Here is a 24,854-nt window from a genome sequence, read left to right as displayed (position 1 = left end):
CTTTATTCCTTTATGCAAGCAGAGTGCTGTTGTTTCTTTGAGAAACCTACTCAAATTCACTTAAATAGATTTCCCCGGATTGTTTTAGGCCAAATCTCTTTGCCATTCCCAAATATGTTCACCGGGAGAACTGGAAAAGTAAACCGCAGCACTTCTTAATAAAACAAATCTCTATGGATTTTGTGAATACTGGCTTGCCATTCACCTGGCAAATTTATTTCTACATGCCTCTGGGGAATTTTGGATAAAATACTATTTATCTATGCCTAGGTCAAAGATGAGGATGCAAACAGAGTCTCCTCAATTCCCTCATTGCCACCAATTATTACAAATTGTATGATCTAAATTAAAAGAATAGAATAGAACAGAATAGATAATAAAATAGAATAACAGAGTTGGAAGTGACCTTGGAGGAAGGCAGGAAACCCTACACCACTTCAGACAAATGGTTATCCAACATCTTCTTAAAAACTTCCAGCGTTGGGAGCATTCACAATTTCCGGAAGCAAATTGTCCCACTGATTAATTGTTCTGTCAGGAAATTTCTTCTTAGTTTTCTCTCCTTGATTAGTTTCCACCCATTGCTTCTTGTCCTGCCCTCAGATGCTTTGGAGAATAGCTTGACTCCCTCTTCTTTGTGGCAGCCCCTGAGATATTGGAAAACTGCTATCATGTCTCCCCTAGTCCTTCTTTTCATTAAACTAGACATACCCAGTTTCTGCAGCCGTTTTTCATATGTTTTAGCCTCCAGTCCCCCAATCATCTTTGTTGCTCTTCTCTGCACTCTTTCAATGTATGCAGTCTTTTATTAATATTTCCAACCTATCATTTAAACTGTCCCACTCTTCTGCCCAAGACAACCATCAGCCAAACACTCGTTGAGACTGTACAGTAAATCTGAGAGGCAAGCTATTTTTAAGCAGGAGATACACGTATATAGTATTACCTATTAACACTCCACTTTTAACAGCATTTCAGTTACACAAAGCAACGCACACTTGGGACTCAAGTTCAGAAGATCTCATTCACAACAAGCTCACTGGTCTGAGTGCAGATTTTATTTCAGCTCCTCAGAGCTTTACACTGACCTAAGAAAAAGCTGTAACAAATGGGTTTCATGACACACAATACCTTTGTCCAGAACCTTGCACACTTGTCAAAGCTTTCACTGTTGTTTATAAACTTTGGTAAACAGTTGAACAAACCACACTTTGGAGTAAAAGCAGTTTAACTTTTATTTATGTTGTAATTAGTCTTAGCAGCAATGGGAACACATATAGAGGTCTCCAACTCCCTCACTGCCACCAATTGTTAAAAAGAAAAAGCGTTTCACAATCTGAATTCAAAGTTATGCCACCTCTTCAATTAATATTTCCAACCAATATTTTAAAATAAGCACTTGATTTTTTCTTTTAATTAGATTCGAGCATGCATGGAATATAAAACAGCCCGCCCTTCCTCGACAGTCATACCCACAAAAAGATTTCTTCATTCAAGGAATGAAAAGAACTTTGGGGGAATTACATCTTCTTTTTGGAGACCCCAGAGAAAAGAAAGATGCCAGCAGCAGCTAGATATGAAGCGTGTCAGATTACAGACAACAAAAGATTTACTTTTTCATATCTTCCCACGACAGCAGCTAATTGAAGCCCCAACTAGTGTTTGATAAGCATAAGAATATTTGGGGTCTGCATGCGTTCCTTTGCTTATGGCTCATAAAAGGATGTGATATCTTGAGAACTGTTCTTTAATTTAGACCGATTCATGTTTAAAATGCTTTTATTAGATTTTGTAGATAAAGTAGGATACACAAAATTACTTTCGGCTATTACTTTTTTCTAGCAGAATCAAAAAAGTTACAACCAGCTGAGAACAGTCATCCTTCCAATGCACTCCGGATTTCCTTGGTTGCCTGTGGCCCTTTTTCTGCTCTTCTACAACAGATCCGTTCCCTTGCAGAAGGGTTTTAAGACAACAAGAGACATAAGGTGCCTTTGAAAGCTGACAAGATTCACTGGGCTTCTTTGCTTAAGCAAAGGAAAAGAAAGGAAAGGAAAACGAAGTAAAGCAAAGTAAAGCAAAGCAAAGCAAAATTTTCTTTTGGTTTGCTTTGGAATTCAGAGAATATGAACTTGAACAGCAAAATATATTAGTTACATGAGTATATTTTGTGGAAGGTATAGAACATAGAATAATAGAGTTGGAAGGGACCTCAGAGGTCTTCTAGTCCAACCCCCTGCTCAAACAGGGGACCCTATATCATTATTGACAAATGGTTATCCAGTCTCTTTTTGAAAGCCTTCAGGCATGAAGCACTCACAACTTCCGAAGGCAAGCTGTCCCATTGGTTAATTGTTCTCACTGTTAGGAAATTTCTCCTTAGTTCTAGGTTGCTTCTCTCCTTGGTTAGTTTCCAACCATTGTTTGTCGTTTTGCCTTTTGGTGTTTTGGAAAATAGTCTGACCCCCTCGTCTTTGTAGGAGCCCCTCAAATATTGGAACAGTGCTATCATGTCCCCCCTTGTCCTTCTTTTCATTAGAAAGGAATCTTCAAAATTCTTACGTTCTTAATTCTTAAGTATTAGTATACTATCCTAACCTTCCAACAGGAAAGGACTTGACAGATAAACAAACAGCAGGATAGGGACAAAGATCCTTTGAACTTCATGTTGAAATGCTCCACAAAACCTTCAACAAGTTTTGAATATACAAGGTGCCCATTGAGTTTAGGGCAAACATCAGACTGATAACTCAGAATTATGTTTTGCTACTGGGAATTAAATCTGAAATGTCCCCCCCCCCCAATAATATCTAGTTAGAAGTAAAAGACCTAAACCTACAGATTCATAATGGATTTGAAAGTCCATCAGTAGACTAACATATTGAATCTTAAGAAAGCAGTTGACTTTTTCTATTTAAGCACTTATAAAATATTTTCAATATGAGCTCTAATACCTGCACTCAAAGCAAAAGAGTTAAAAAAGAGAGAGAGAGTTTGCTTATGGAAAGTTTGATTGAAAACATCACCTTGTACGAGTGTTAAAAATATAACAAGATTTATATTCTTCCAAAAGACTAGAATGTGTGTCTGTATTCAAAAAAGATGGTCTTGAAATAACAGGGATCTATAAGTGTGTGTGCTTGTTTTTAATAACAATATTTTGAAAAGATATATTGATAATATAAAGAAAATGCCAAGTATTGGCATTTATGAGTAATAAAGCATTAATTTATTAATTATTCTATTGCACTGATATTATATGGTAGGAGGGAAAGTTAGGTCTCCCTCTAATATGGAAGGAAGCTATTTATACATTCAATTATTCATTCTATATGCTGCCTTTTTATTCAGATTATAACATTATCTAACATTATCAGTGTTAGATTATAACATGGAAGATCTCAGAGGAATCTGGTAATCTAGCTAAACTAGTTATGTAACAGCTGATGGGAGACTATGGGCATTTTTAAGATAATTCAATAATACAAAACAAAAGAACCCACAAAGCATTTGGTTAGAGCTAAAGATGCTCTAATATCTTAGGCATTTGGATGGGACAATTTGTGAAATCCAGGTTAGAAGTTAAATTGGGAAACAAAACAGAAAATCTTGGAATGACAAATCACCTTGGCACATCGCAATGGCAAACCACTATCTTATCCCATGAAGAAAACTGTATGACTGTAAGTCAATAGAAGCTGAGCTTGCTTGACTACAAGTTAAGATTTTGGCCTGAAACCCTGGACAATTGCAAATAGCATTGCAACAACAATATTGCATTGAGCAACAAAATGATTTGAAAATATGAAATCTTAAAAAGAAGGAAAACAAAATTATCCCTTCTTTTTAATTCTTCCCCTTAATTTGTACTGTGTATATATATATATATATATATATTCCTTCTTGGAAACCCCTAAATACAATCCTTGTTAATTTATTCTATGTTCCTCCAAAAAGAGAGAAAACATCTGCTGGATTTTTAAATTCAAATTTAACAGAAAACAGCAGATTGGGAATGAACAATTTCAAGTTCCTTTCAAAACAAGGAACAGAATGTAGCTAGGCTACTCAGTTATTGAGTACCAAGGAAAGATTGGCAAGAGCAACTGCATTTGATCATGTTTAATTAGAAACAGGACCAAATAAGAATGGAGGGAACAATGGAATGCTGTTATCAAATTAAATGAGTTGAGTTTTGCCAGATGTATGCGTATAAATGAGATAAAAATATAACATGTTACGTGAAATATAATTCATGTTTAGATACGGCACTTATGCACTGCAGCAAATACTATGCTAGAGGAGAGAAGAGATGGAATATCTCTTAATAACTTAGCTCCTGTTTATAGTTTTGTAAGAGCTTATGTTACGAATACTCAAATAGTAAATGATAGCACTTCAAAGCAAAATAAGAACAACAAAAATCCTTGCTTGATACTATTCGTTTAAGAAATGCTATAAACTTTTGATAAATCCTAGTTATAGAATGAGAGAACATGGTAGCTTATTGGTAATACAAGGAAAATTATTGGGAGAATTTATCCAGTGGAAGTGGTTTTCTGTATTCCTGTCCAGCATACTGAAGATTAGGTGTGCTAGATGATAGAGACATATAATTGTTCAAATGCAAACCCAATGACTGTTTTGTATTTGGTATTTGTGGAGAAAGTTTGGAAGAAAAACAGGAAGAGTTAGAAAAGGAACCCAGATTCACCGGCATAGCAGTACCAGAGAAATTGCCATGGGAGCCTTCAGAGGGCCAAATCCCTTCAGAGTTAGAAGAACATGAAAGGGCATTTAAAGACACTGAGCGAGAGGAGGGAGATAAGGGTTCCATTCTGGATACATTCCACTGAGAAATTTGTGGAGAAAGATCCAGAGAAGGAACAAGAAATTGCTCCATATTCTTTCCTATCATTTTCCTTGGCATCTGTGCATGATGGTGCCCAACAGGAATGGGACGATGTTCAAAGACACTCTCCATAGATACATGGTGCTTCTTATGGTCATTTTGTATCTTGTGATACCTCAAGATACAGGCTGGGCTAGAAGCACTCAAATCTAGATGATCATGCATTTGCAAGACGTTGTTTAAAGATGGAGCACTCCTCGAAGGAGAAATAACACCTGGGTATAAATGTGAAGGTTGGTTTTTCCTTCTCTTGTCTCCACTGTGCTCTTGGAAGTTCATTTTGATTTTATAAGGAGGTAATGGTGGCTTATCTCTTTCTGGAAGATGAGGAGAAGACACTGACTTGGCCTCCAGCGGTTGCATCCTATCAGGGCTACACCCTTGTGATCGAGAGCCACGGAAGTACTTCATGTTGTTATTCATGTTCCTTTGATCTGGAAAACCACGCCTAGTTTCAGAGTTTATCAAAATGGGTCTTTTCTTTGGATCTTCCTGAGGACTTGGCATGGAAATTGTAATGACAGGCAACAGTGCTACTTGTCTAGTAGAAGCCAACATGCCTTTTCCTTTATGATCTAATGCTTGCTGATCTTGTAAGTTTTGCTTACCATGCAGTTTGGAAATGTTAGGATAAGCCTTAGAGTTGGATTGACGAATGGTGTCTTTGTGAATAAGAAAGGGCATGTGTTTGGGAATGGAATTATGGTTCTGTTTAGCTGGGATAACAGGCAGGTTATTAAAAGTTCGTTGCTGGACCTGGGGAAGTAGGATTACAGAAATTAAACTATTGAAACATGTATTTTAATGAATCTCATAGACAACATGCAATTGTTCAATGTCCTCTACCATGCTCATAATACGAGATCTTCTTCAATAAGAGAAGACCTAAGCTTGCTTTGAAAACCATGCTGCTTCAGAAAAATCAAGGAAACTAGATGTTCTAACTCATACACTGGCAAACAACAATGTACATATACCCCTTAACACAGAAGATATACTTTTTTAAAAAATTTGATTTATATGCCGCCCTTCTCCGGAGACTCAGGGTGGCTTACAATGCGTTAAGCAATAGCCTTCATACTTTTGTATATTTATACAAAGTCAGCTTATTGCCCCCATAATCTGGGTTCTCATTTTACCTACCTTAGAAAGGAGGGAAGGCTGAGTCAACCTTGAGCCTGGTGAGATTTGAACTTGCAGTAATTGCAGGCAGCAGATGTAAGTGGATGTTAATAACAGTGCTTTAGTCTGCTGAGCTACTTAGAGTTATAGTGGACCAATCTAATGACCTATTTCTACAAGTTGGTGAACTTTTTGGAAGTCAAAGAGAGAACATTAAATAAATGGCTTTCCTTATAGTGATTGGTATTCATTGGGGCACTTTGAATATGGAATTCCATGGACTTTTAATGAAGATGAATTGACTTGCATCTGAATCAACATTCTCTTACCAGGTAGAAGCACATATCTGACTTTGTTTGCATTTGGAACATAAGCAGATTTAGGCAGATGATTATTTAGATGGGCTAGGTCTACAAACTACTATAAATTTAGAAAAAAGCAACATGGAACAAGATAGTGACAAACCAATTCCACTCTGTGGTCCAGGACATAACAGAAACTGTACTTAAATGAGAGATATTATTTTAACTCGGCAATCCACATCTTGTGGCAAGTAATTTTGCACAGTCAAAGGTTAGAAACCTAAGTACTCTAATGCAATATTTAGAGGGTCGGGAAGCCATTCATATTATTTAAATTTGGACTGGAAGATATGTAGCTATTTGAAGTTAACTTTGCACCTTTTAAAAATGAGCAGCATCTTTGAAATAATTGTTTTAACAGATAATATAGCATAATCCCGGGATGCCTGTGTTTTTTTAAACTTGATTGCATATGTGCATCCTATTTAGAAATAATTTCCCAAATCGTTGCAAAAGTTATCACTATTATAACATTTAATTATTTACCCTGAATTTTACAACTATGCTTTTTGACTGCCAATACATTTTAGCAGTTTACATTTAAGTAAATATAAAATAATCTTTTCAAAAACCTGATTAAAAGCATTGCCATCACCTATTACACTATACATTTCAAAAGATTCCGGTCTCTCAAAGGTGTTGTCCTGATAAAGATACTGATAAAGATACTTGAAACTGTGGATTGTATTTGATTGCTCTGTGAATTTTACAAGCATTTTTGGCAGATATTATCTAGCCTATTTTAAAATCAAAACCAGAAAGAAGTATTTATGTACAAGTTAAAATTCTTCTCTCAGATAAAAATCCTAACAATAGTGACAGATAAATGTTGAATTATGGCTATAGAAACAAAACCTAGATTAATAAATTAACATGTCTGAGTTTTAAACGTTTTATGCAATATCTATCAATTCATTTTATGGGATAAAATGTTTTACTTCTGCCAATGTTTTAAATTATATCTGTAGTTTGTTACTTTTATCTGTGGTCTCACTCCTATAAAATTACCTAAGGATGCAAGATTATAAAATTTTATGCTTGTGCATAAAATATTGCACAAGCTTTTAAAAAATATTTTAGCAGAGTATGTGCATTCTTGTCTATTTAAAATCTTTCCCAAATTCTCCTGCAAAACATGAACTTGATTACTATAGCAATTGCTTCATCTGATTGAGTCCATTTCATTGAACAAATGAAAATCTACTACATAGAACAAATGGAAGGTTTCCAATAAGGATGAGGAAAGTTTTTGATTTTACAGTAAAATCTTCTCTTTTCATTTTTTTTAACCACTAAACCTGGAGGGTGATTAAGATGACCTTGAAAAATTACTCTGATTTTGCTGCAGTCCATGGAAACAAACAATACAGGAAGGGATTTTAGGAAATTCTCCAGAGCTTTTTTGTAATGACTTCCCAAAACCACAAATGTGACTTGGGGAGATGAGGCCAATTAAAGCTGTGATCTCAGGAACTTTATACACTGCATTTATCTTCCGGCTTTGCCTTTGAGAGCTTAAGATGATATACACGAAGACCTTCCTTCATTTGATGCCTTTTTAGTAAGCTATGTGGAGAGAAAATGGCTCACTTAATGTCACCCGGCAATCTCCATATTCAAGTGGGGATCTGCAGTTGGGTCTTCTCATATAGGTCTTACATCTTAACCTCTACGCTATAATGAAATGCCCTGTAATAGTCACTCAGTAAAACAGGATAGTTATTAAGAGACCAGCAGTTTTTCAAAGTGGTAGCAATTACTGTGCCCCGGTGGCATCTACTATCTGCTTTTGAATGGGCAATCCTTTCTTTCAGAGGAAGTGTATTATGTGAACATAACAGCTTCTTATTCAGTAGCTGGCACCGCTATCATAATTGCAGGAGAGATGGGAGCAGGTTCTTTCTCTGACCTCACAGTGGGAATTGGGCTTTTAAAAAAAATGAGCTGATTTTTTTTAAAAAATATATTCTATTGTTTTGGACATCCCCACGCCCTTGCCTTTTGCTAACAAGGTTGACAGAGATGCAGTCACCAAGAAAATTACATGCATTAAAGACGCAATTCAATACAGAAGTGCAATGGGCAGTTAAATGACCAAATGGGGAAGGGTTTTTTTAAAAAATGTTGGTACAGCCAACATGTGCTGTATGAGACAGTACATTGGATAGCTATTTAATATGGAACAGGCAATAGCTTTCAAATTGTATGGGAGATCCTTAACCTTTCTCTGAAAATTGGTTTGCTTATAATTTGCATTTTGTAAAAATGTGTACTTTCATGGGAGGATTAAGATATTCTGAATATACCCGTACAGCACTTTCCAACGTGGCAATTACGAGATTGACCAACACTTAACCAAGGCTTTCACATCAATATCCTCATATATTACTTCTGCAACGTGCTGAGGTTTGCACTATGTATGCAAAACACTTTAGCACATGATTTGATGTGGAAAGTATTCCCTGAATATGTAAGATTGAAAATCATTCGAGGAGCAGGAAAAAAGAAGCAATTTTCGTGTGGTTTTCAGGAAAAAAAAAAAAAGCAATACAACATGGAGAAACGGCTAGGACAGTGATGGCTAACCTTTTTGCCATCGCATGCCAGGAAAGGGGGGGGTGTCACGTGCGCACGTGCCCACACCCATATTTCTATGTGCCCTGCCCCATGCATGCGCACGCGATCCCCCACCTCCCGCTCCCGGCACATGATGGCCCGGTAGGCCCGTTTTTCTTTCTCACCTGGCTCCAGGGCCTCTCTAGGAGTCTGGGGTGGGCGATCCCAACGGCAATCCCAGACTCCTAGAGTCTTCCGGTGAGACTGGAAGTTGTTAAACGGGCCGTTTTCAGCCTCTGGAGGGCCTCGGGGGGGGGGGAGGCCGTTTTCACCCTCCCCAGACTCCTAGAGAGGCCCTGGAGGCTGGGGACAGCAAAAAACGGGCCTTCTGGTCCCATCAGAAGTTGTTAAACGGGCCGTTTTCGGCCTCCAGAGGATCTCCGGGGGAGGAGGGAAGGCAGTTTTCACCCTCCCCAGACTCCTAGAGAGGCCCTGGAGCCAGGTGAGAAAGAAAAATGGGCCTTCCCCATCCCCCCAGGTCCTCCGGAGGCAGGAAACAGCCTTCTTCCCTACTTCTGGTGGGCCCAGAAGACCTGAAAATCAGCTCGCTGGCACATACGGGCCGGAGCTGAGCTCGTGTGTCCACTGATATGGCTAGGTGCACCACCTGTGGCAAGCTTGCCATAGGTTCGCCATCATGGAGCTAGGATAAAAACAGTGCAAAGTTCTATACAGTAGTACTATGCAAAAATTATATTCTAAATTCATTTACATGAATTTGCACATCCATCCTCAATTACCTATTATATGAATTGGAAAAATACTTATTTGTTCTCATGTTAGACACTGTGAAAAATGGATTCAGTTGTGCATTACTTCTGATACCTAACTTTAAAAACTGCAGGAGAGCTTTTTAAAATATAATTTCTCTACATATAAGCAACATGTGTATATATAATTAACCAAGGTATTAAAAATGCTCTGCAACAGGAACTTTTCCTGACCTATCAAAAGGCTGCACGAGCAACAATTGTCAATGTTAGGCATGAAGACTTATCAGCTGGAGCCCTTCTAAATGGATGCTTTGGCTATACTAGCATTTTCCACCCTATAATACGTTATAAAACATGTATCATTGACTTTTTTTTAAAAAAATATTTCTATTAAGTATCACATACTGGTGAATTTTGTTTTTTCAAATTGTTTGAAAAATACTTAAGACAGAAGAGATCTTTTCTTTTGCAAATAGAAACCAGTGAAAACACTCAAGTTTTTAAAATCCTGACCATCAGTACTGCAATTCTATTTTGTTGCTGAATCATTTTCTTTCCAGGATTAGACACACAGGTAACTTTACCCAGTTACATCATATTACCCAGATCCAAATAGATGATACAACCATGGAATTTCAGAATTGTAAGGGAACCTCAATCAATCTAGCCTCTGGATTGGATACAAGGACCTGATGACATCAGAGGGCAGATGAAGTTATTGGGCCAAATAACCCAATATAACGAAGAATGAATACCAAAAAGTTTTGGATGTGGGCCGGAGGCTGAAAATGGGCGCAAATTCAATTTTGATGAAACCGGTTTGTATACTACTCCAAGATAAAATGTGATCAGGCCTACCTCCTTTGCCCAAGCTGGCTTCTCAGTGGCGTTCATCCCCTCCTTATAATGATAGAGAGGCTTCTTCTCAGTTGGTCTTTGTTCCTGTCGCTGTTGCTGCTGTAACGAAACTAGATAGTCTCGTTCTTGTTGCAGTTGTCGCTGTAGCCTCTCCGCTTGCCGTTGTTCCTCCAACTGCTTGCGCTTGTATTCCTACCAAGACATGTGCACCACACAAAATTAATAAAGCCAGAGAGGAGTATGAAATTGTGGGATATGCTCCCATTGTCGGACTGCTATTGTGAGGGAACAGCCATGTCTAAAAGGAAAATGTTTACTGGATGAAAACGTAACATTAAAGGATGCAATGATTGTGATTTGTATGGATTCTGATATTTGTTGTGTTTGGCTAATGTGAACTTTTGGCCAGCCCCTTACCGAAGAGCAATTGAAGCTCTCAACTCCATTTATTCTGCATATACACATCCTTTACTCATTGCCCATTTCTAATCAATTTCATTACCAAATCGTAACATCCATCACAAACAAGTATTTGTTTGATCTATTTGAATGGGAAGCAATTAGATCTCTATTCAATCTCATTTTAGGCTTTACATATAAAGTGACTTTCAAAGGGGGTAAAAAACTCCACCAAGTTTAATGTGCATTATTTATGTGACTGTGTCAGTTTAAATGGGATGAAATAAGTTAAGACTGTGTTTAAAGGTTCCTTAAAGTTATGCTTATTTAAAATATGGATATACAGTACTAGTAGCTATCAGGGAAGCATAATCACAATAAGTTCAAACTGATGCCATCACTGACACAAAGAAAACATTAAATCTGAAAGGCATTTATTGTTAAATCTAATAAATTGCATTTTTATTTTAACTGACTCCTAGTGCAGAATTATCAAAATGGCTGGCAATAACAGAAATCGTTATATAGAAGGGTTTGTTTTTTTTTTGCTTGTTTTATTAACAAGGGAATAAAATTCAAATATCACTAATTAATGCAATACTGGTTAAAAAACAACAACCCCTAAATTACATATCCCAAATACTGACAAAATGCAACTTTGAACTAGAAGGAACAAAGAAGGTCTAAGGGAAAGTTTGTGTATTTGTCTACTTAACTTTAAGGAGCGTAAAATGCAATGATATATAGGACTCCAACACACACTCTTCTAGCATGAATGTAAAGAAAGCCGCCTATAAAAAGCAACATGCCACCAGATTGCATACAGTAGAGAAGCTAGAAGGTGGGTGGATATTGTACTGTAGGACATATTTCTAGGACGTTTCACTTAATTCTCAGTAATGAGTAGAGAACGGAGTCATGCAGAGAAAAATGTGCAAGCAAGGAACTCTCCCTCCAACTGCATCCCCAATTATTAATAAAAAGGCAATACAAACATTCAGAGTTCTTGGTAGGATTGCATTCAGAAAGAAACTAATACAGCATGCTATCTTCTACTCTGGAGATAAAAGTTGGGCTTTAGCAGACCAGCTTCTCCCCAGTATGGCTTTTCATATTAGCTTAGTCTTTTAGGATTGCCACTCCCCTGCCCCCTGCCAAAATTCCTTTGTTTACTAGCACTGTTTCCCATTCTTGTTGTTTTCTGATCTTATTTCCTTCTCCCTTCTTTGGTAGTCCCCATTAACACCTCACTATTACTTTCAGGCCACAAATAAAGAGCAACACTGCTTATTGGCATTGGAAGGGTCTCCCAAAATCAGGATTTCAGACTGTGCTTATTTCTCAGAAATTCTTCTCTTTCTAGCCAGTTAATTGGACTTAGAAACTATTGTTATTTAAGAATTAAATTCAATTGGCATATATATGCTCCAGGATGACTATAGCTATCTTCAGCTGTAGGTTGTGCATGAAACTCTCTTTCTCCATAAGTTTAAAGCACCTCTTGGATGAAGAAGGTGAAACAGTAAAACAAACAAACAAACAAACAAACTACACTGAAATTCTGGCCTATAAAGTCTATGTTTTGTTCTTGGTAGAAATATAATCACCAAGGAGCTAAATTTGGAAAAAGAAAATGTTATTGGAAGATGTAATGAAATATTCAATAAAATGTTACTTAAGGCTTAGAACAGAGATTGGCAATGCAACACAGAAAGCAGTAGGATGCTCATTGGATCGCCCAAGAAATGAATTGTCCAAATTTCACATTAAAACCACAACTATCCTGCGCTAATCTTTCAAGATTTGGGGACTTTTCCAATAGCCTGTGCAAAAGCTTAGGGGGTCTTTTTATGAAGGCTTGGACCCTGATCCCAGAAAATTCAGTAGCCGAAAGCTGACCAGCTGCTGTCTTATAAGCTCTTGCTTTCTCTTTCCTATTCAAAATAAATTTTAAACAATTTGCAATGTGATTCTGTGTCCTGATTAAAAGCAAATCATACTGCACAATAAGTAAGACCCAATCTTGGTGGCTTTCCACCCCCATGCTTTGCAGATTTCAGAAATGTTAATGCCAAATTGACCAACATTTTAATACTTTCAAGTATAAAAAATGGGGGGAAAGGTGGCAACTCTATAAAGGCTAATAGCATGCTGTTTTGCTACAGACAGGAAGGATGGGAGAAAGCACGTAAGATGGATCCTGCCTCCCCATTACCAGAAGTAGAGCTTGTTCCTGCAGTAACTGCTGCTGCAGGATCTCTAACTGCCTCTGTTCTTCCTCTAACTGTCGCCTGATGTATTCCTGGAGATGGTGGGAAGCAGGAAGCAGAAAAAGGAGAGAAAAGGGAGAACCATAATTCCAAAGGCAAAAAAGGTGATTGTAAGAGGAGGAGAGAAAAAAAATCACATAACCGTTAAAGATTGTTGCTTGATAGAGGAGGGTGGGAGCAAAAGGAGAAAATAGAAATACAGTGCAATACATTTGACTAAATATCACACAAGCTGCAAAAACTGTTACTGAGAAAATAACTGAATGTTATTTCATTTAATACTGAATGATGCATAAATATACTATGGCTGTGAAATACTGTATATCCCCCATTGTGTGCCTGTGTACTCTCTTGTAATCCCTTTCTCTCGAATGAAAGTAAATGCAAACATTAATTCTTTTCTTGCTAATTACCCGAGTGCACAGGTAAGCATTCCAAAGGGAAGGAATGCAAAAAAGGCTTATAAGAGTTGCCCTTTTACTCAGCTTCTTCATGAGTTGAATTTCAGAAACCATGTGGGTTCACTTGACTGATGTCATATCTTTCTGATACTGTAAAGCAGAGGAAAGCTGAAGTAATATCATAAGCATAATTGTGGTCATGTGATTTTCATTTCGCAACCCACTTCACCTAACAACCAAGTTGCAGGTCTCAATTGCGATAATTAAAGAAGGACTACCTGTAAGGGCTTACTAAACTGAGATGAGAGTTGCAGACAAATCTTAGAACAACCAAATAAAGGTAGTCCTCGATGTACAACAGTTCGTTTAGTGACCATTTGAAATTACAACAGCACTGAAAAAAGTGACTTGTGACCATGTTTTACACTTACGATGATTGTAGCATCCTCGTGGTCATGTGATCAAAATTCAGACATTTGGCAATCGACTCATATTTATGACGGTTGCGGTATCCTGGGGTCATGTGACCTTCTGACAAACAAAGTCAATGGGGAAGCCAGATTATGTTATTAATTTACAACTGCAGGGATTCACTTAAAACTTGTGGAAAGAAAGGTCATAAAATGGGGCAAAATTCACTCAACAACTTAGCAACAGAAAGTTTGGGCCCAATTGTGGTCATTAGTCGTGGAGCACCTGTATTTAGTTGAGGTGGAGAAAAGTTACTACAGACTAAGGATAAGGTAAAGGTAAAGGTTCCCCTTGCACATATGTGCTAGTCGTTCCCGACTTTAGGGAGCGGTGCTCATCTCTGTTTCAAAGCCGAAGAGCCAGCACTGTCTGAAGACATCTCCGTGGTCATGTGGCCGGCATGACTAAACCCCAACGGCGCACGGAACGCTGTTACCTTCCCACCAAAGGTGGTCCCTATTTTTCTACTTGCGCTACTTGAAGCACTGCTTTCAAACTGTTAGGTTGGCAGAAACTGGGACAAGTAATGGGAGCTCACCCCGTTACATGGCACTAGGGATTTGAAGCACTGAACTGCCGACCTTTCGATTGACAAGCTCAGTGTTTTAGCCACTGAGCCATCACATCCCTTAAAATAAGGAGTGTGCTAATAAAAGTGACTGCCCTTCCAAAATAAAAATCTAAATCTCCACTATATTGGAAATACTATACTATATTCTACTATATTGACATCTACACTATCTCCACCTAGTCCAGAATCACCTACTCTAAACAATAGAAAGTCTCAAACATTTCAAGCAGAGAATCCCCTTCTCACTCCCTCTTTTACCTGGAGATGAATCAGGAACATGTATGCACACAAAACTTTAACATTGCAGGAAGAACTGAAAAACAGCAGGAACCAAGATCCAGGAAACGGATCTTGAGAATTAGATTCTGTTACATTCGATGAAACTTTCTCAGAAGTGAGCAGGGGGTTGCCGCTAGGTGTAATTTTATGAGGAAGGTATGCTCATTAAGGCAAATGCATCCTGTCCTGCCACATGCCAAATTTTAAGGAAGGCTCAGTTGATGTTCCCAATTCACAGGTAGGTTTACATGTCAAAACTCTACTACTGTACTGCACTTATGTATGCACTTGACTTATGACAATTGGGACTGGCATTCCTGTTGCTAAGCAAGGTGCTTGTTAGAGTGAGCAGTCCCTGATTTTATGACTTTTTTTGCCACAGTTGGTAAATGATTTATTGCGGTTGTTAAAGTGAATCATGTGGTCGTTAAGTGAATCCAGCTTCCCACCCCCATTGACTTTGCATGTCAGAAGCTGCCTGGGAAGGTCACAAGTGACAAGTACATGGCCCTGGGATGCTGCACCCATTATAAATACTTGCCAGTTGCTAAGCATCCGAGTTTTAATCATGGGACCAAGAGGATGGTGTGACGATGGTAAGTGCAAGGACTGGTTGTAAGTCACTTTTTTCTGTGTGGTGTAACTTCTAACGGTCCCTAAATGAATGGTGGAAAATTGTGGATTATTTGTATTCAATCTGTGTCTCTGTGTGTCTCTGGGCACATGCATGTGCTTGAGTCAGTCTGAATTCTGTTGACTGCTGGACAAACCCATGCAGCTTTCTTAGTAATGTTTTTTGAGAAGTGGTTGCCACTGCCTTCTTCCTAGAGTTGAATCTCCCTGTTTCTAGCCAGTTACCTTTAAGCACTACATCAAAACCCACAGACCCCTAAAGCCACATTGTGGAGGGCAACAGAATGTATATTCATGTCAATAATAGGAATGAATGAGATGTGGTGGCGCAATGGTTAGAATGCAGTACTGCAGGTTACTTCTGCTGACTGCCAGCTGCCAGCAGTTTGGCAATTTGAGTCTCACTGGCTCAAGGTTGACTCAGCCTTCAATCCTTCTGAGGTGGGTAAAATGAGGACCCAGATTGTTGGGGGCAATATGCGGACTCTGTAAAACAGCTTAGAGAGGGCTGTAAAGCACTAAGGAGTGGTATATAAGTCTAAGTTCTATTGCTATTAAATTGGATCTCTCAGTCCAACAACATCTCCATACAATATGAAGAAGTTGGCTCACACTGAACTTTCTTTTTGAGTGGCAAGTCTGAGTCTGATACTTAGAAAGTAGCATGCACTGTAAAAAAAATACAATCATTTGGATCTGAAGCTCGTCACCTGCTCGTGTTCAGCCCGTCTCCTTTCCTCTTCTCGCCGCAATTGTTCTTCATAATGCCGCCGTTGTTCCCTCTCTTGTTGTTTTCTTAGCTCCTTCTCTCTCCTTTGCTGCTATAAAGGAAGGCAGACATAAATCATTAAAATCAACTAGGAAAATCACATAATTCTTGTTAGTTTTGAAAACCAAAAATGCTACAGAGCAGAAAGAAAGTGGAAAAATAATTTTGGCTAAAGGTAAACATGCTAACTGGCAACTAAGCATCCTTGCTATCAAAAGTCCTCCATAACCACTGAGACCACAAATTTCCTGAATTCCAGCCAAGTTAACCATCTGAGAATTTTTTCTGAGGAAAACATCAGTGGTGGGTTGCTACCGGTTCATCCCAGATCAGTCGAACTGGTAGCAGCGGTGGTGGGAGGCTCCGCCCACCCACCCGGATATCTCTGCACATATGCAAAAGATTCTGCGCATGTGCAGAAGCATCGCGCGCAAACTGGTAGTGACCAAAATTGAAACAAAATTGAAACCAGTAGTGACCAAAATTGAAACCGGTAGTGACCAAAATTGAAACCAGTAGTGATCAAAATTGAAACAAAATTGAAACCGGTAGTGATCAAAATTGAGACCAAATTTGCGCGAGCAAACCTGTAGTGACCAAAATTAAAATTGGTAAACATATATCTGATCCTGCTATCTCAATCCTGCTATCAGCCTGCTATCTCAATCAGAGAATAGGTGTATTTTAGCTGTAGCAATAATGGAGTGGATTTCAGCATAAGGAAATATTTTTGGAACAGTTTTGGGCATCATCTGTCTACCAAACAAACGAATCAAGATTCTAAGAGAACTCAATGTCACATATTAAAGAAGTTGAAGATATGTCACAATAAGATTTAGTTTGTCGCTGACTTGATGGAAACGTGCATTTCTGGATCCCATGCTAAGAGCAATCTTTCTGAGATTAAATTAATCTACCGTATTTTTCGGTGTATAAGACACACTTCCTCCCTCTCAAATGTGGGTGGAAATGTCTGCGTGTCTTATACAGTGAATGTTGCTGAAGCCCCACCCACTCGCTGGCCCCTACTCTTCGGCCTCTGCCTCCCAGCAATTTGCCTCCTTGCAGCAAACAGCTGGTCAGCTTCAACACTGCCTGATTTAGCATGAGCAGATAATTGGTGGTTGGATCTGCCTCCCGGAATACCGCCTATCAGCTGTTCTAGGCTGCAAGGATCATCACCATCACCACCCATCACCAACTCTGCATGCCCCATTTTTGGCCTTTGTGTGTCCTGTTTTCAGCTTCCACGCATCCCATTTTCGGCCTGTTCCAGCAGTGATGATCTCCCCAGCCTGGAACAGCTGATAGGAGGTATTCTGGGAGGCCGATCCAACTGCCGATCAGCTGCTTGTGCTAAATCAGGCTGTGCTGAAACTGACCCGGCTGTTTGCTGTTTGCTGCAAGGAGGCAAATTGCTGGGAGGCAGAGGCAGATTTTTTTTTCTTGTTTTCCTCCCCAAAAGCTAGGTGTGTCTTATAGTTCAGAGTGTCTTATAGTCCAAAAAATATGGTATTTCAGAAGTATACAACCTGAATACAAGACTGTGCTGAAAGCCTGGAGTTTCAGTCTAAAACACTGATCATAATGTACAAAATCAGTTCTTTAATGCCTCTACAGGTAGTCCTTGACTTACAACCTAAGCGAAACAGTTGTTAAATGAATGTTGCCCATTTCACGACTTTTCTTGCCACTGTTGTTAAGTGAATCACTGCAGGGGTTAAGTTAGTAACACAAGCGTTAAGTGAATTTGGCGATCCCATTGACTTTGCTTGTCAGAAGGGCGCAAAGCGGGAATCACATGTCCCAGGGACACTGCAACCGTCATAAAAATGAGTCAGTTATCAAGCATCCGAATGTAAATCATATGATTATGGGGATTCTGCAATGGTCATAACTCTGAAAAATGGTCATAAGTCACTTTTTTTCAGTGCTGTTTTAACTTTGAACGGTCACTATCTAACGAGGACTATCTGTATTATGTCTAACAGCCACTATTTGATGGTCCTCCATGTCCCCAAAGTTAAGAGATAATGTGGTAGAACCAACAGAACCAATATCCAACAAGATCATAAATCTTGTGTGCGTAACAAGGAATATACTTTAAACCAACCAAGCAACAATGAAGATCCTTTCTGCTGTATCCGATGGCTATAATAGTCATGTTTGTTCTTATAATTATAATGTCAGGGGAAAATCTGTTCAAGGAGACAGAGAATGCATCACAATCCCACGCAAGCGTATTATATGGAAATCATCTGAAACACCCGGGTGGTAGAGAGCTGGGGGAAGCACTGAAATTAAATAATCTTGACCCACATGTCCTTAGATTCAGTTGAAGGATATCTTTTACATAAGAAGTCCTGCCTTAGGATGAGAAATATGCTATTCTTTATACCAATATATGGACAATAGTAAAGTTTAATTTCCCCTAACCCCTACAGCCCATTCTTTATTTAGAAATCAAGAAATGGTTTAAAAATAACAACAAAAAAGAATATAAAACCAGTGCAATCAAATTTGTGGGACTTAAGTTCAGCAATAATGTCCACGAGCAACCAGAGTTTGTTCTCTAAATATGCCTTCTCCAAATAGTTCAGGAAAAAATAGTTGTAGCCTCTTAAAGTTTTGGCCATCTAAGAGGCATTCTTATCAGTTTACGGAATCTCGATGGGAGATTACAGGGAGGAGTTCTATTGCAGTGAGTCAAAGCTATGGTTTTCCCAGTAGTAATGTATGGCTGTGAGAGCTGGACCATAAGGAAAGCAATGTATCAGTGGTGGGTTCCTCCCGGTCCCGCCGAGCCGGTAGCAGTGACGATATGACATCACCAAACCGGTTCTGCCCCCCCACCCCCCGTGTTATTCTTACCTTTTATTTGGCCCCACCCCTAATCTATTGCTGCCTCCTGAGTCCCAGCTGATCAGCTAGACGGAAAAAAAACTGTTTAAACTCTTGCCGCGGGGCTTCAAAGGGCCGCCCTACAGCTGATCAGTATTAAAAGGCAGTGTGGTGGTAGACCAGTGCCTCCAAAAACAAATGAGTAGACCAGTGCCTGCAAAAATAAATGGGTAGACCAGTGCCTCCAAAAACAAATGAGTAGACTGGTGCGTCCAAAAACAAATGAGTAGACCGGTACAGCTCTGCAAGCAGTTAAAAGCCTGGTAGACCAGTATCTCTGCTAAATCCTAAAGAATTGTCACATGACCATTAAGCCATGCCCACAAAATAAGCCACACCCACAGAACCAGCAGTAAAAAAATTTAGAACCCACCCCTGCTATATATGCTAAAGAACTGATACTTTCAAATTGTGATGTTGGAGTAGATTCTTGAGAGCCATTTGGACTGCAAGGAGATGAAATCAGTCAAACCTAAAGTTTGACTTGGCTGTTCTTTGGAAGGACAGATACTGAAGCTCAAATACTCTGGAGACCAAATGAGGAGAAGAGAGGACTCACTAGAAAAGACCCTGATATGGGGAAAAAAAAAAGATTGAAGGCAAAAGGACAAGGGAATGGCAGAGGATGAGATGGCTAGATAGTGTCACAGATGCAACAAACATGGCTTTGGATGAACTCTGGTAGAAAGCAGAGGACAAAGTGGTCTGGCAAGCTATGGTCCATGAGGTCATGCACAGTTTAATCACTGACAATAACAACAAAATAAAGGAGAATATTTGTAGCTCAGGGTTGACACGAGGGGTCCTTGGTGCTCTCTGAGCTTGCCTGTTTTCTTGCAGACATTTCATTACCAAAACTAGATAACATCATCAGTGCTAGTAGACTAGCTAGACTAGCACTAGACTAGCAGTGATGATGTTACCTAGTTTGGGTAATGAAACATCTGCAAGAATAGAAGCAAGCTCAGAGAGCACCAAGGACCCCTCAGCAACGACAAAACCTGTGGTGGGTACAGAGTGAAGGACACGGGAAGAGCTTCATGATCTATGGCGCTCATTAGGATTCTCATTGCATAGATTGTCTCGTACTTTTTACAACATTGCATTTATTATTCCCAAAATGTAGGTGGAAGGGTAATGGCTGACATTAAGTACAAAATTCATGGCAGAGCTCTCCCAAGTTATTATTGCCACCTGGAGAAGGAGGAGCTTTAATGCCCCTTTGTTTCTGTAAGAGCTAATATGCAATCAATCTATGATTTCACCATTTCATCTTTCTTGTTCTATATTGGAGGAACTAGAGAAGACTAAATTCGGAATAATCTGGAATGGCTGGGTTTTATAACCAGAGAGAAAGAGAGCCTCCAGAAACTGTTTGCCACTGTGCCCAGGGTGGGATTCAGGCCTTTCACCAAACCGTGTTAATTTTCTTTAGGACAAATAAAAAAAAGGCTGTTGGCCTAGTCATTTGAAAGTCAAGCTGCTTTTTCTATGTTAGCAGCCCCTTTGTGGGGAAAATCAATACAGCCTCATAATTACATGCCACTCGGGTCTGCGGTGCGAGGCGTACTCAGTATTGATTGTAGCTATGGATGAGATGTGTCTACAATTGGCTCGGTGTGCCTTGAAAGAAAAATGAAGATGTGTAAAAACCCTTCAGTAATTGTGTCATTAAAGACAGCATTCGACACATGCAAGCAGACGACTGACTGGATTTGGCTCTCTGCTATTTTGGCTAACATGTAATTCCCCAATCACATCCTGAACATGTTAATGCTCTTGCCTTTATAAAATGCGACATATATTCCTCTAGAAAGCAGCCCAGGGGTGCCAGCTCTCAAATGGCTTTTCCCCCCAATTTTCATTTATAAAAACAAGGGGAGTAACCCTTTCCTTATCGGAGTCATCCATCTCGCTATCAGATGTTGGAAGCCTTTCTGATTTGTTGTTTTAAATGGTGAAAAGCAGCAGTGCTTCTACTGAAAGCCAGATGATTTTCTGCTGTTGCTAGTCAAAAAATCGCAATTCAGGATATGAGATTTATGCTTCCCTCCTTCTCACTTTTCCATATTCCCATCAAAATCTGTGGGCAAGTAGCAATATTGTTGTTCTCATTTTTTAAAACAAAGAAACATAACAGATGTACAATAGTACCTTGGTACTCAACTGCTTTAAAACTCAGCAAATTTTGTACTCAATGCATTTCGACGTGAGCATTTTGTCCCAGTGTTCATAGTTTCTTTGGTACTCAATGCCCAAGCTACAACTTGTCAATGTCAGCTATCTTGTGTCTCACTACATTATTCCTTATGGGAAAAAATTGCTTGGTACTCATCGTTTTTGATACTCATGTCTCACGGAACCAATTAACGATGAGTGCCAAGATACCACTATTTTAAGGTGCCCAGAGCCACCTTATTGGGAAGATGGGAGACATATAAATTTAATAAACAAACAAACAAATAAATAAATTGAGGTACATACCTAGGTTGGATGTTCATATTTATTGATGAATTTATAAACTATTTAGTCAGTCAATGCGGTAAACAAATGCAACAATGGCAGCCAATACAATAACAACAAACCAAAATATAGAACAGATTTTGCTGTACTTGTTCCCACCAGAAATCTTGTGAGATTTTAGGTGAAGATGCTACGTTCTCCTAATATTTTGTATAAGAATTCCAAAATCTTGCTGCTCTCGCAACACTTTTTGCCATTAATAATGTTTTTGGGGCCCACAGTAGCAGAGTCCTTTGGGAGTTGGGCGGCATAGAAATGTGACAAAATAGATAAATAAATAAATAAATAAATCAGCAGTGATTCACAGATCGCAGTTTAGCAACTGATCTAAAAGAAACTATAGCCGTGATGGCGAACCTATGGCACGCGTGCCACAGGTGGCACGCGGAGCCATATTAGTGGGCACGCCAGCTCAGCTCTGGGGCGCATGCGCATGCCGGCCAGCTGATTTTTGGGCCTTCTGGGCCCACCAGAAGTAGGGAAACAGGCTGTTTCCTGCCTCTGGAGGGCCTGGGGGAGGGTAGGGAAGGCCCGTTTTTCTTTCTTACCTGGCTCCAGATCCTCTGTGTATCTGGGAACGGTGAAAACAGCCTTTCCCACTCTCTTGGAGGCCCTACAGAGGCTGAAAGGGTCCATTTCCCCACTCCCGGTGAGACAGGAAGTGATGTTTTTTCCGGTCCCCAGCCTCCAGAGACTCCTAGAGACTCCTAGAGAGGTTCTGGAGGCTGGGGACAGCAAAAAATGTCACTTCCTGTCCCACCGAGAGTTGGGAAATGGGCCCTTTCAGCCTCCGTAGGGCCTCCAAGGGAGTGGGAAAGGCTGTTTTTGCCGTTCCCAGATACACAGAGAGGATTTGGAACCAGGTAAGAAAGAAAAACAGGCCTACCAGGCCATCATGTGCCAGGAGCGGGGGGGAGGGGGATGCACACACATGCGCGTGGGCATGTGCACGCACGACCCTCCCCTGCCCCCCGCCCTGGCACGCGATGGCAAAAAGGTTAGCCATCACTGAACTATAGTCTTTATCAGATGATAGCAATAGTGTGAAAAGTAAGCCATAGACAAATCTTAATGAAAGTAAGCCATAGACAAATCTTCTATTAATGAATTTTAAGCCTCACTGGAAGCATTACTGACTAATGGTATAAATGCTACTAAGATGTATTTTACTAATATGAATTATTAATCTTAATACTAAAATATGCCTACATTTGCTTTATTCCACTTTTGCCCCATCCATGCTGCACATAATCCCCTCCTAGATGTAAATTATTCCTGGATTTATTTTCCATTGTTATAACCATTTACGTTGTGTGAGATATTACTCAGGGGAGGAGATGCAAATGTTAAACTTTAAGAAACATTGCACTGGAAAAAAAGAGAACACAGGTCCTAATCAACCAACAATCTCTGTCAGTTCATTTTGTTTTATTTTATGGCATCTAAGAAACAAATTGCAAGATGCAACTACGATCAAATAGATAAGACTCTTAAATTGTGTTCAGCTCCTCACTGTATTGTACAGACACATCCATGAAGTTTCTTCTCAATAATAAGGAAGTGGTTTGCCCAGTGGTGAAATCCAATTTTTTTTACTATCAGTTCTGTGGGCATGGCTTGATGAGCGTGGTGTGGCTTGGTGGGCATGGCTTGGTGGGCGTGGCAGGGGAAGGATGCTGCAAAATCTCCATTCCCACCCCACTCCTGGAAGAAGGATATTGCAAAATCTCCATTCCCACCCCACTCTGGGGCCAACCAGATGTGACATTTGCCAGTTCTTCGAACTACTCAAAATTTCCGCTACCGGTTCTCCAGAACCTGTCAGAACCTGCTGGATTTCACCCCTGGGTTTGCCATTGTCTTCCACCTGGGTTTAGCTCTAGCCGAAAGCCTCCTTATACAACTTGCTTAGCTATCTGGGAAATGTCTATTGGATATCTAAGTTGTCCCCTCTATGATTGACTGTTGGCAGTTACACCTAAGGGAAGATCTGTTTATCTATATCTGTTTATTTCTATGCCTATGCCTATATTTATATCTAGGATAGGATAGGATAGGATAGGATAGGATAGGATAGGATAGGATAGGATAGGATAGAATTCTTTATTGGCCAAGTGTGATTGGACACACAAGGAATTTGTCTTTAGTGCATATGCTCTCAGTGTACATAAAAGGAAAAGATACATTTGTCAAGAATCATAAGGTACAACACTTAATGATAGTTATAGGGCACAAATAAGCAATCGAATCATACTAGGAATCTATATCTAGCTAGCTAATCTATCTATCTAGCTGGCTATCATGTCTGAACTGCCCATCTTTTTCAAAAAGGGCTCTGGGCAGTGTACAATAAAACATCAAAATATAAACGCAGTATATAAAAATTAAAATGCTTGAATTGAAATTTTAGAATTAAGAATTTAAAAAAATATAAATACTTTTAAGCAGGCAAGAATAATTAAACCCTATTAAAAATTAGTTGACAAAGGTGATAGAAGGGCTCTCATGGTATCAACCAACCCCATGACCGTGTGCTCCTATGGTCTTCCCATGCCAGGCTGCAGATCCATGTTTTTGGATCTGGCCAGGAGAGTGAAGGCTTGCCTCAACTCCAGGACGAGAATATTCTATAGAGCAATGGCTCCTAGATCCCACCAGTTGGAGTTCTTTAACTGACAGGGTCTGCAACATAGCCTCCCTGCTTGACCGGGTGGAACAGGACAATGGGATGGGATGAAGCCAATTCTGTAGGTTACCTGGCCCAATGCCATGTAGGCCTTTATAGGTTATAACTAACATCTTGCATTGGGAGATGAAAACACCCTGAAAGTTGCTGTTAGAAAGATGATTGCTGCACTAAACATTTAGATACCGGATGCTATGTGATACGCAATGCTGTCTCTCTGTAATGCAGTCTTCAGAACACTCAAAAGGAAGCTTTTTCCACTCTTAATGCATAATGATATAGGCACAACACGCTTGACCAAGTCACAAGGAAATCTAGCAAATGCATTCATACAACAAACTAAGATAGATTAGTGTTAACCTCAGTGA

General features: G+C 39.5%; 1 protein-coding gene across 11 annotated transcripts in view; it reads right to left on the bottom strand.

Annotated features, from left to right (window-relative positions):
* Positions 1 to 24,854, bottom strand: part of TNIK (TRAF2 and NCK interacting kinase) — a 338,950-nt gene that overhangs the window by 65,464 nt on the left and 248,632 nt on the right. For 4 of the 11 annotated variants that reach the window (XM_034438985.3, XM_034438988.3, XM_034438989.3 and 1 more), the window contains exons 13-15: positions 16,318 to 16,428; positions 13,198 to 13,284; positions 10,584 to 10,775 (exon numbers count right to left, since the gene is read on the bottom strand). In XM_034438985.3, the coding sequence (XP_034294876.1) occupies positions 10,584 to 10,775; positions 13,198 to 13,284; positions 16,318 to 16,428 (390 nt within the window). The remainder of the gene's footprint in view (positions 1 to 10,583; positions 10,776 to 13,197; positions 13,285 to 16,317; positions 16,429 to 24,854) is intronic. The other 7 variants (XM_034438987.3, XM_087872518.1, XM_087872519.1 and 4 more) reach the window with 3 other exon arrangements.

The sequence above is a fragment of the Pantherophis guttatus genome, chromosome 6, assembly GCF_059756535.1.
Source record: "Pantherophis guttatus breed Tessera chromosome 6, ASM5975653v1, whole genome shotgun sequence".
NCBI lineage: Eukaryota > Metazoa > Chordata > Lepidosauria > Squamata > Colubridae > Pantherophis > Pantherophis guttatus.
Note: the sequence above shows the minus strand (reverse complement) of the source record. Positions and strands in the feature narration are given on the sequence as shown.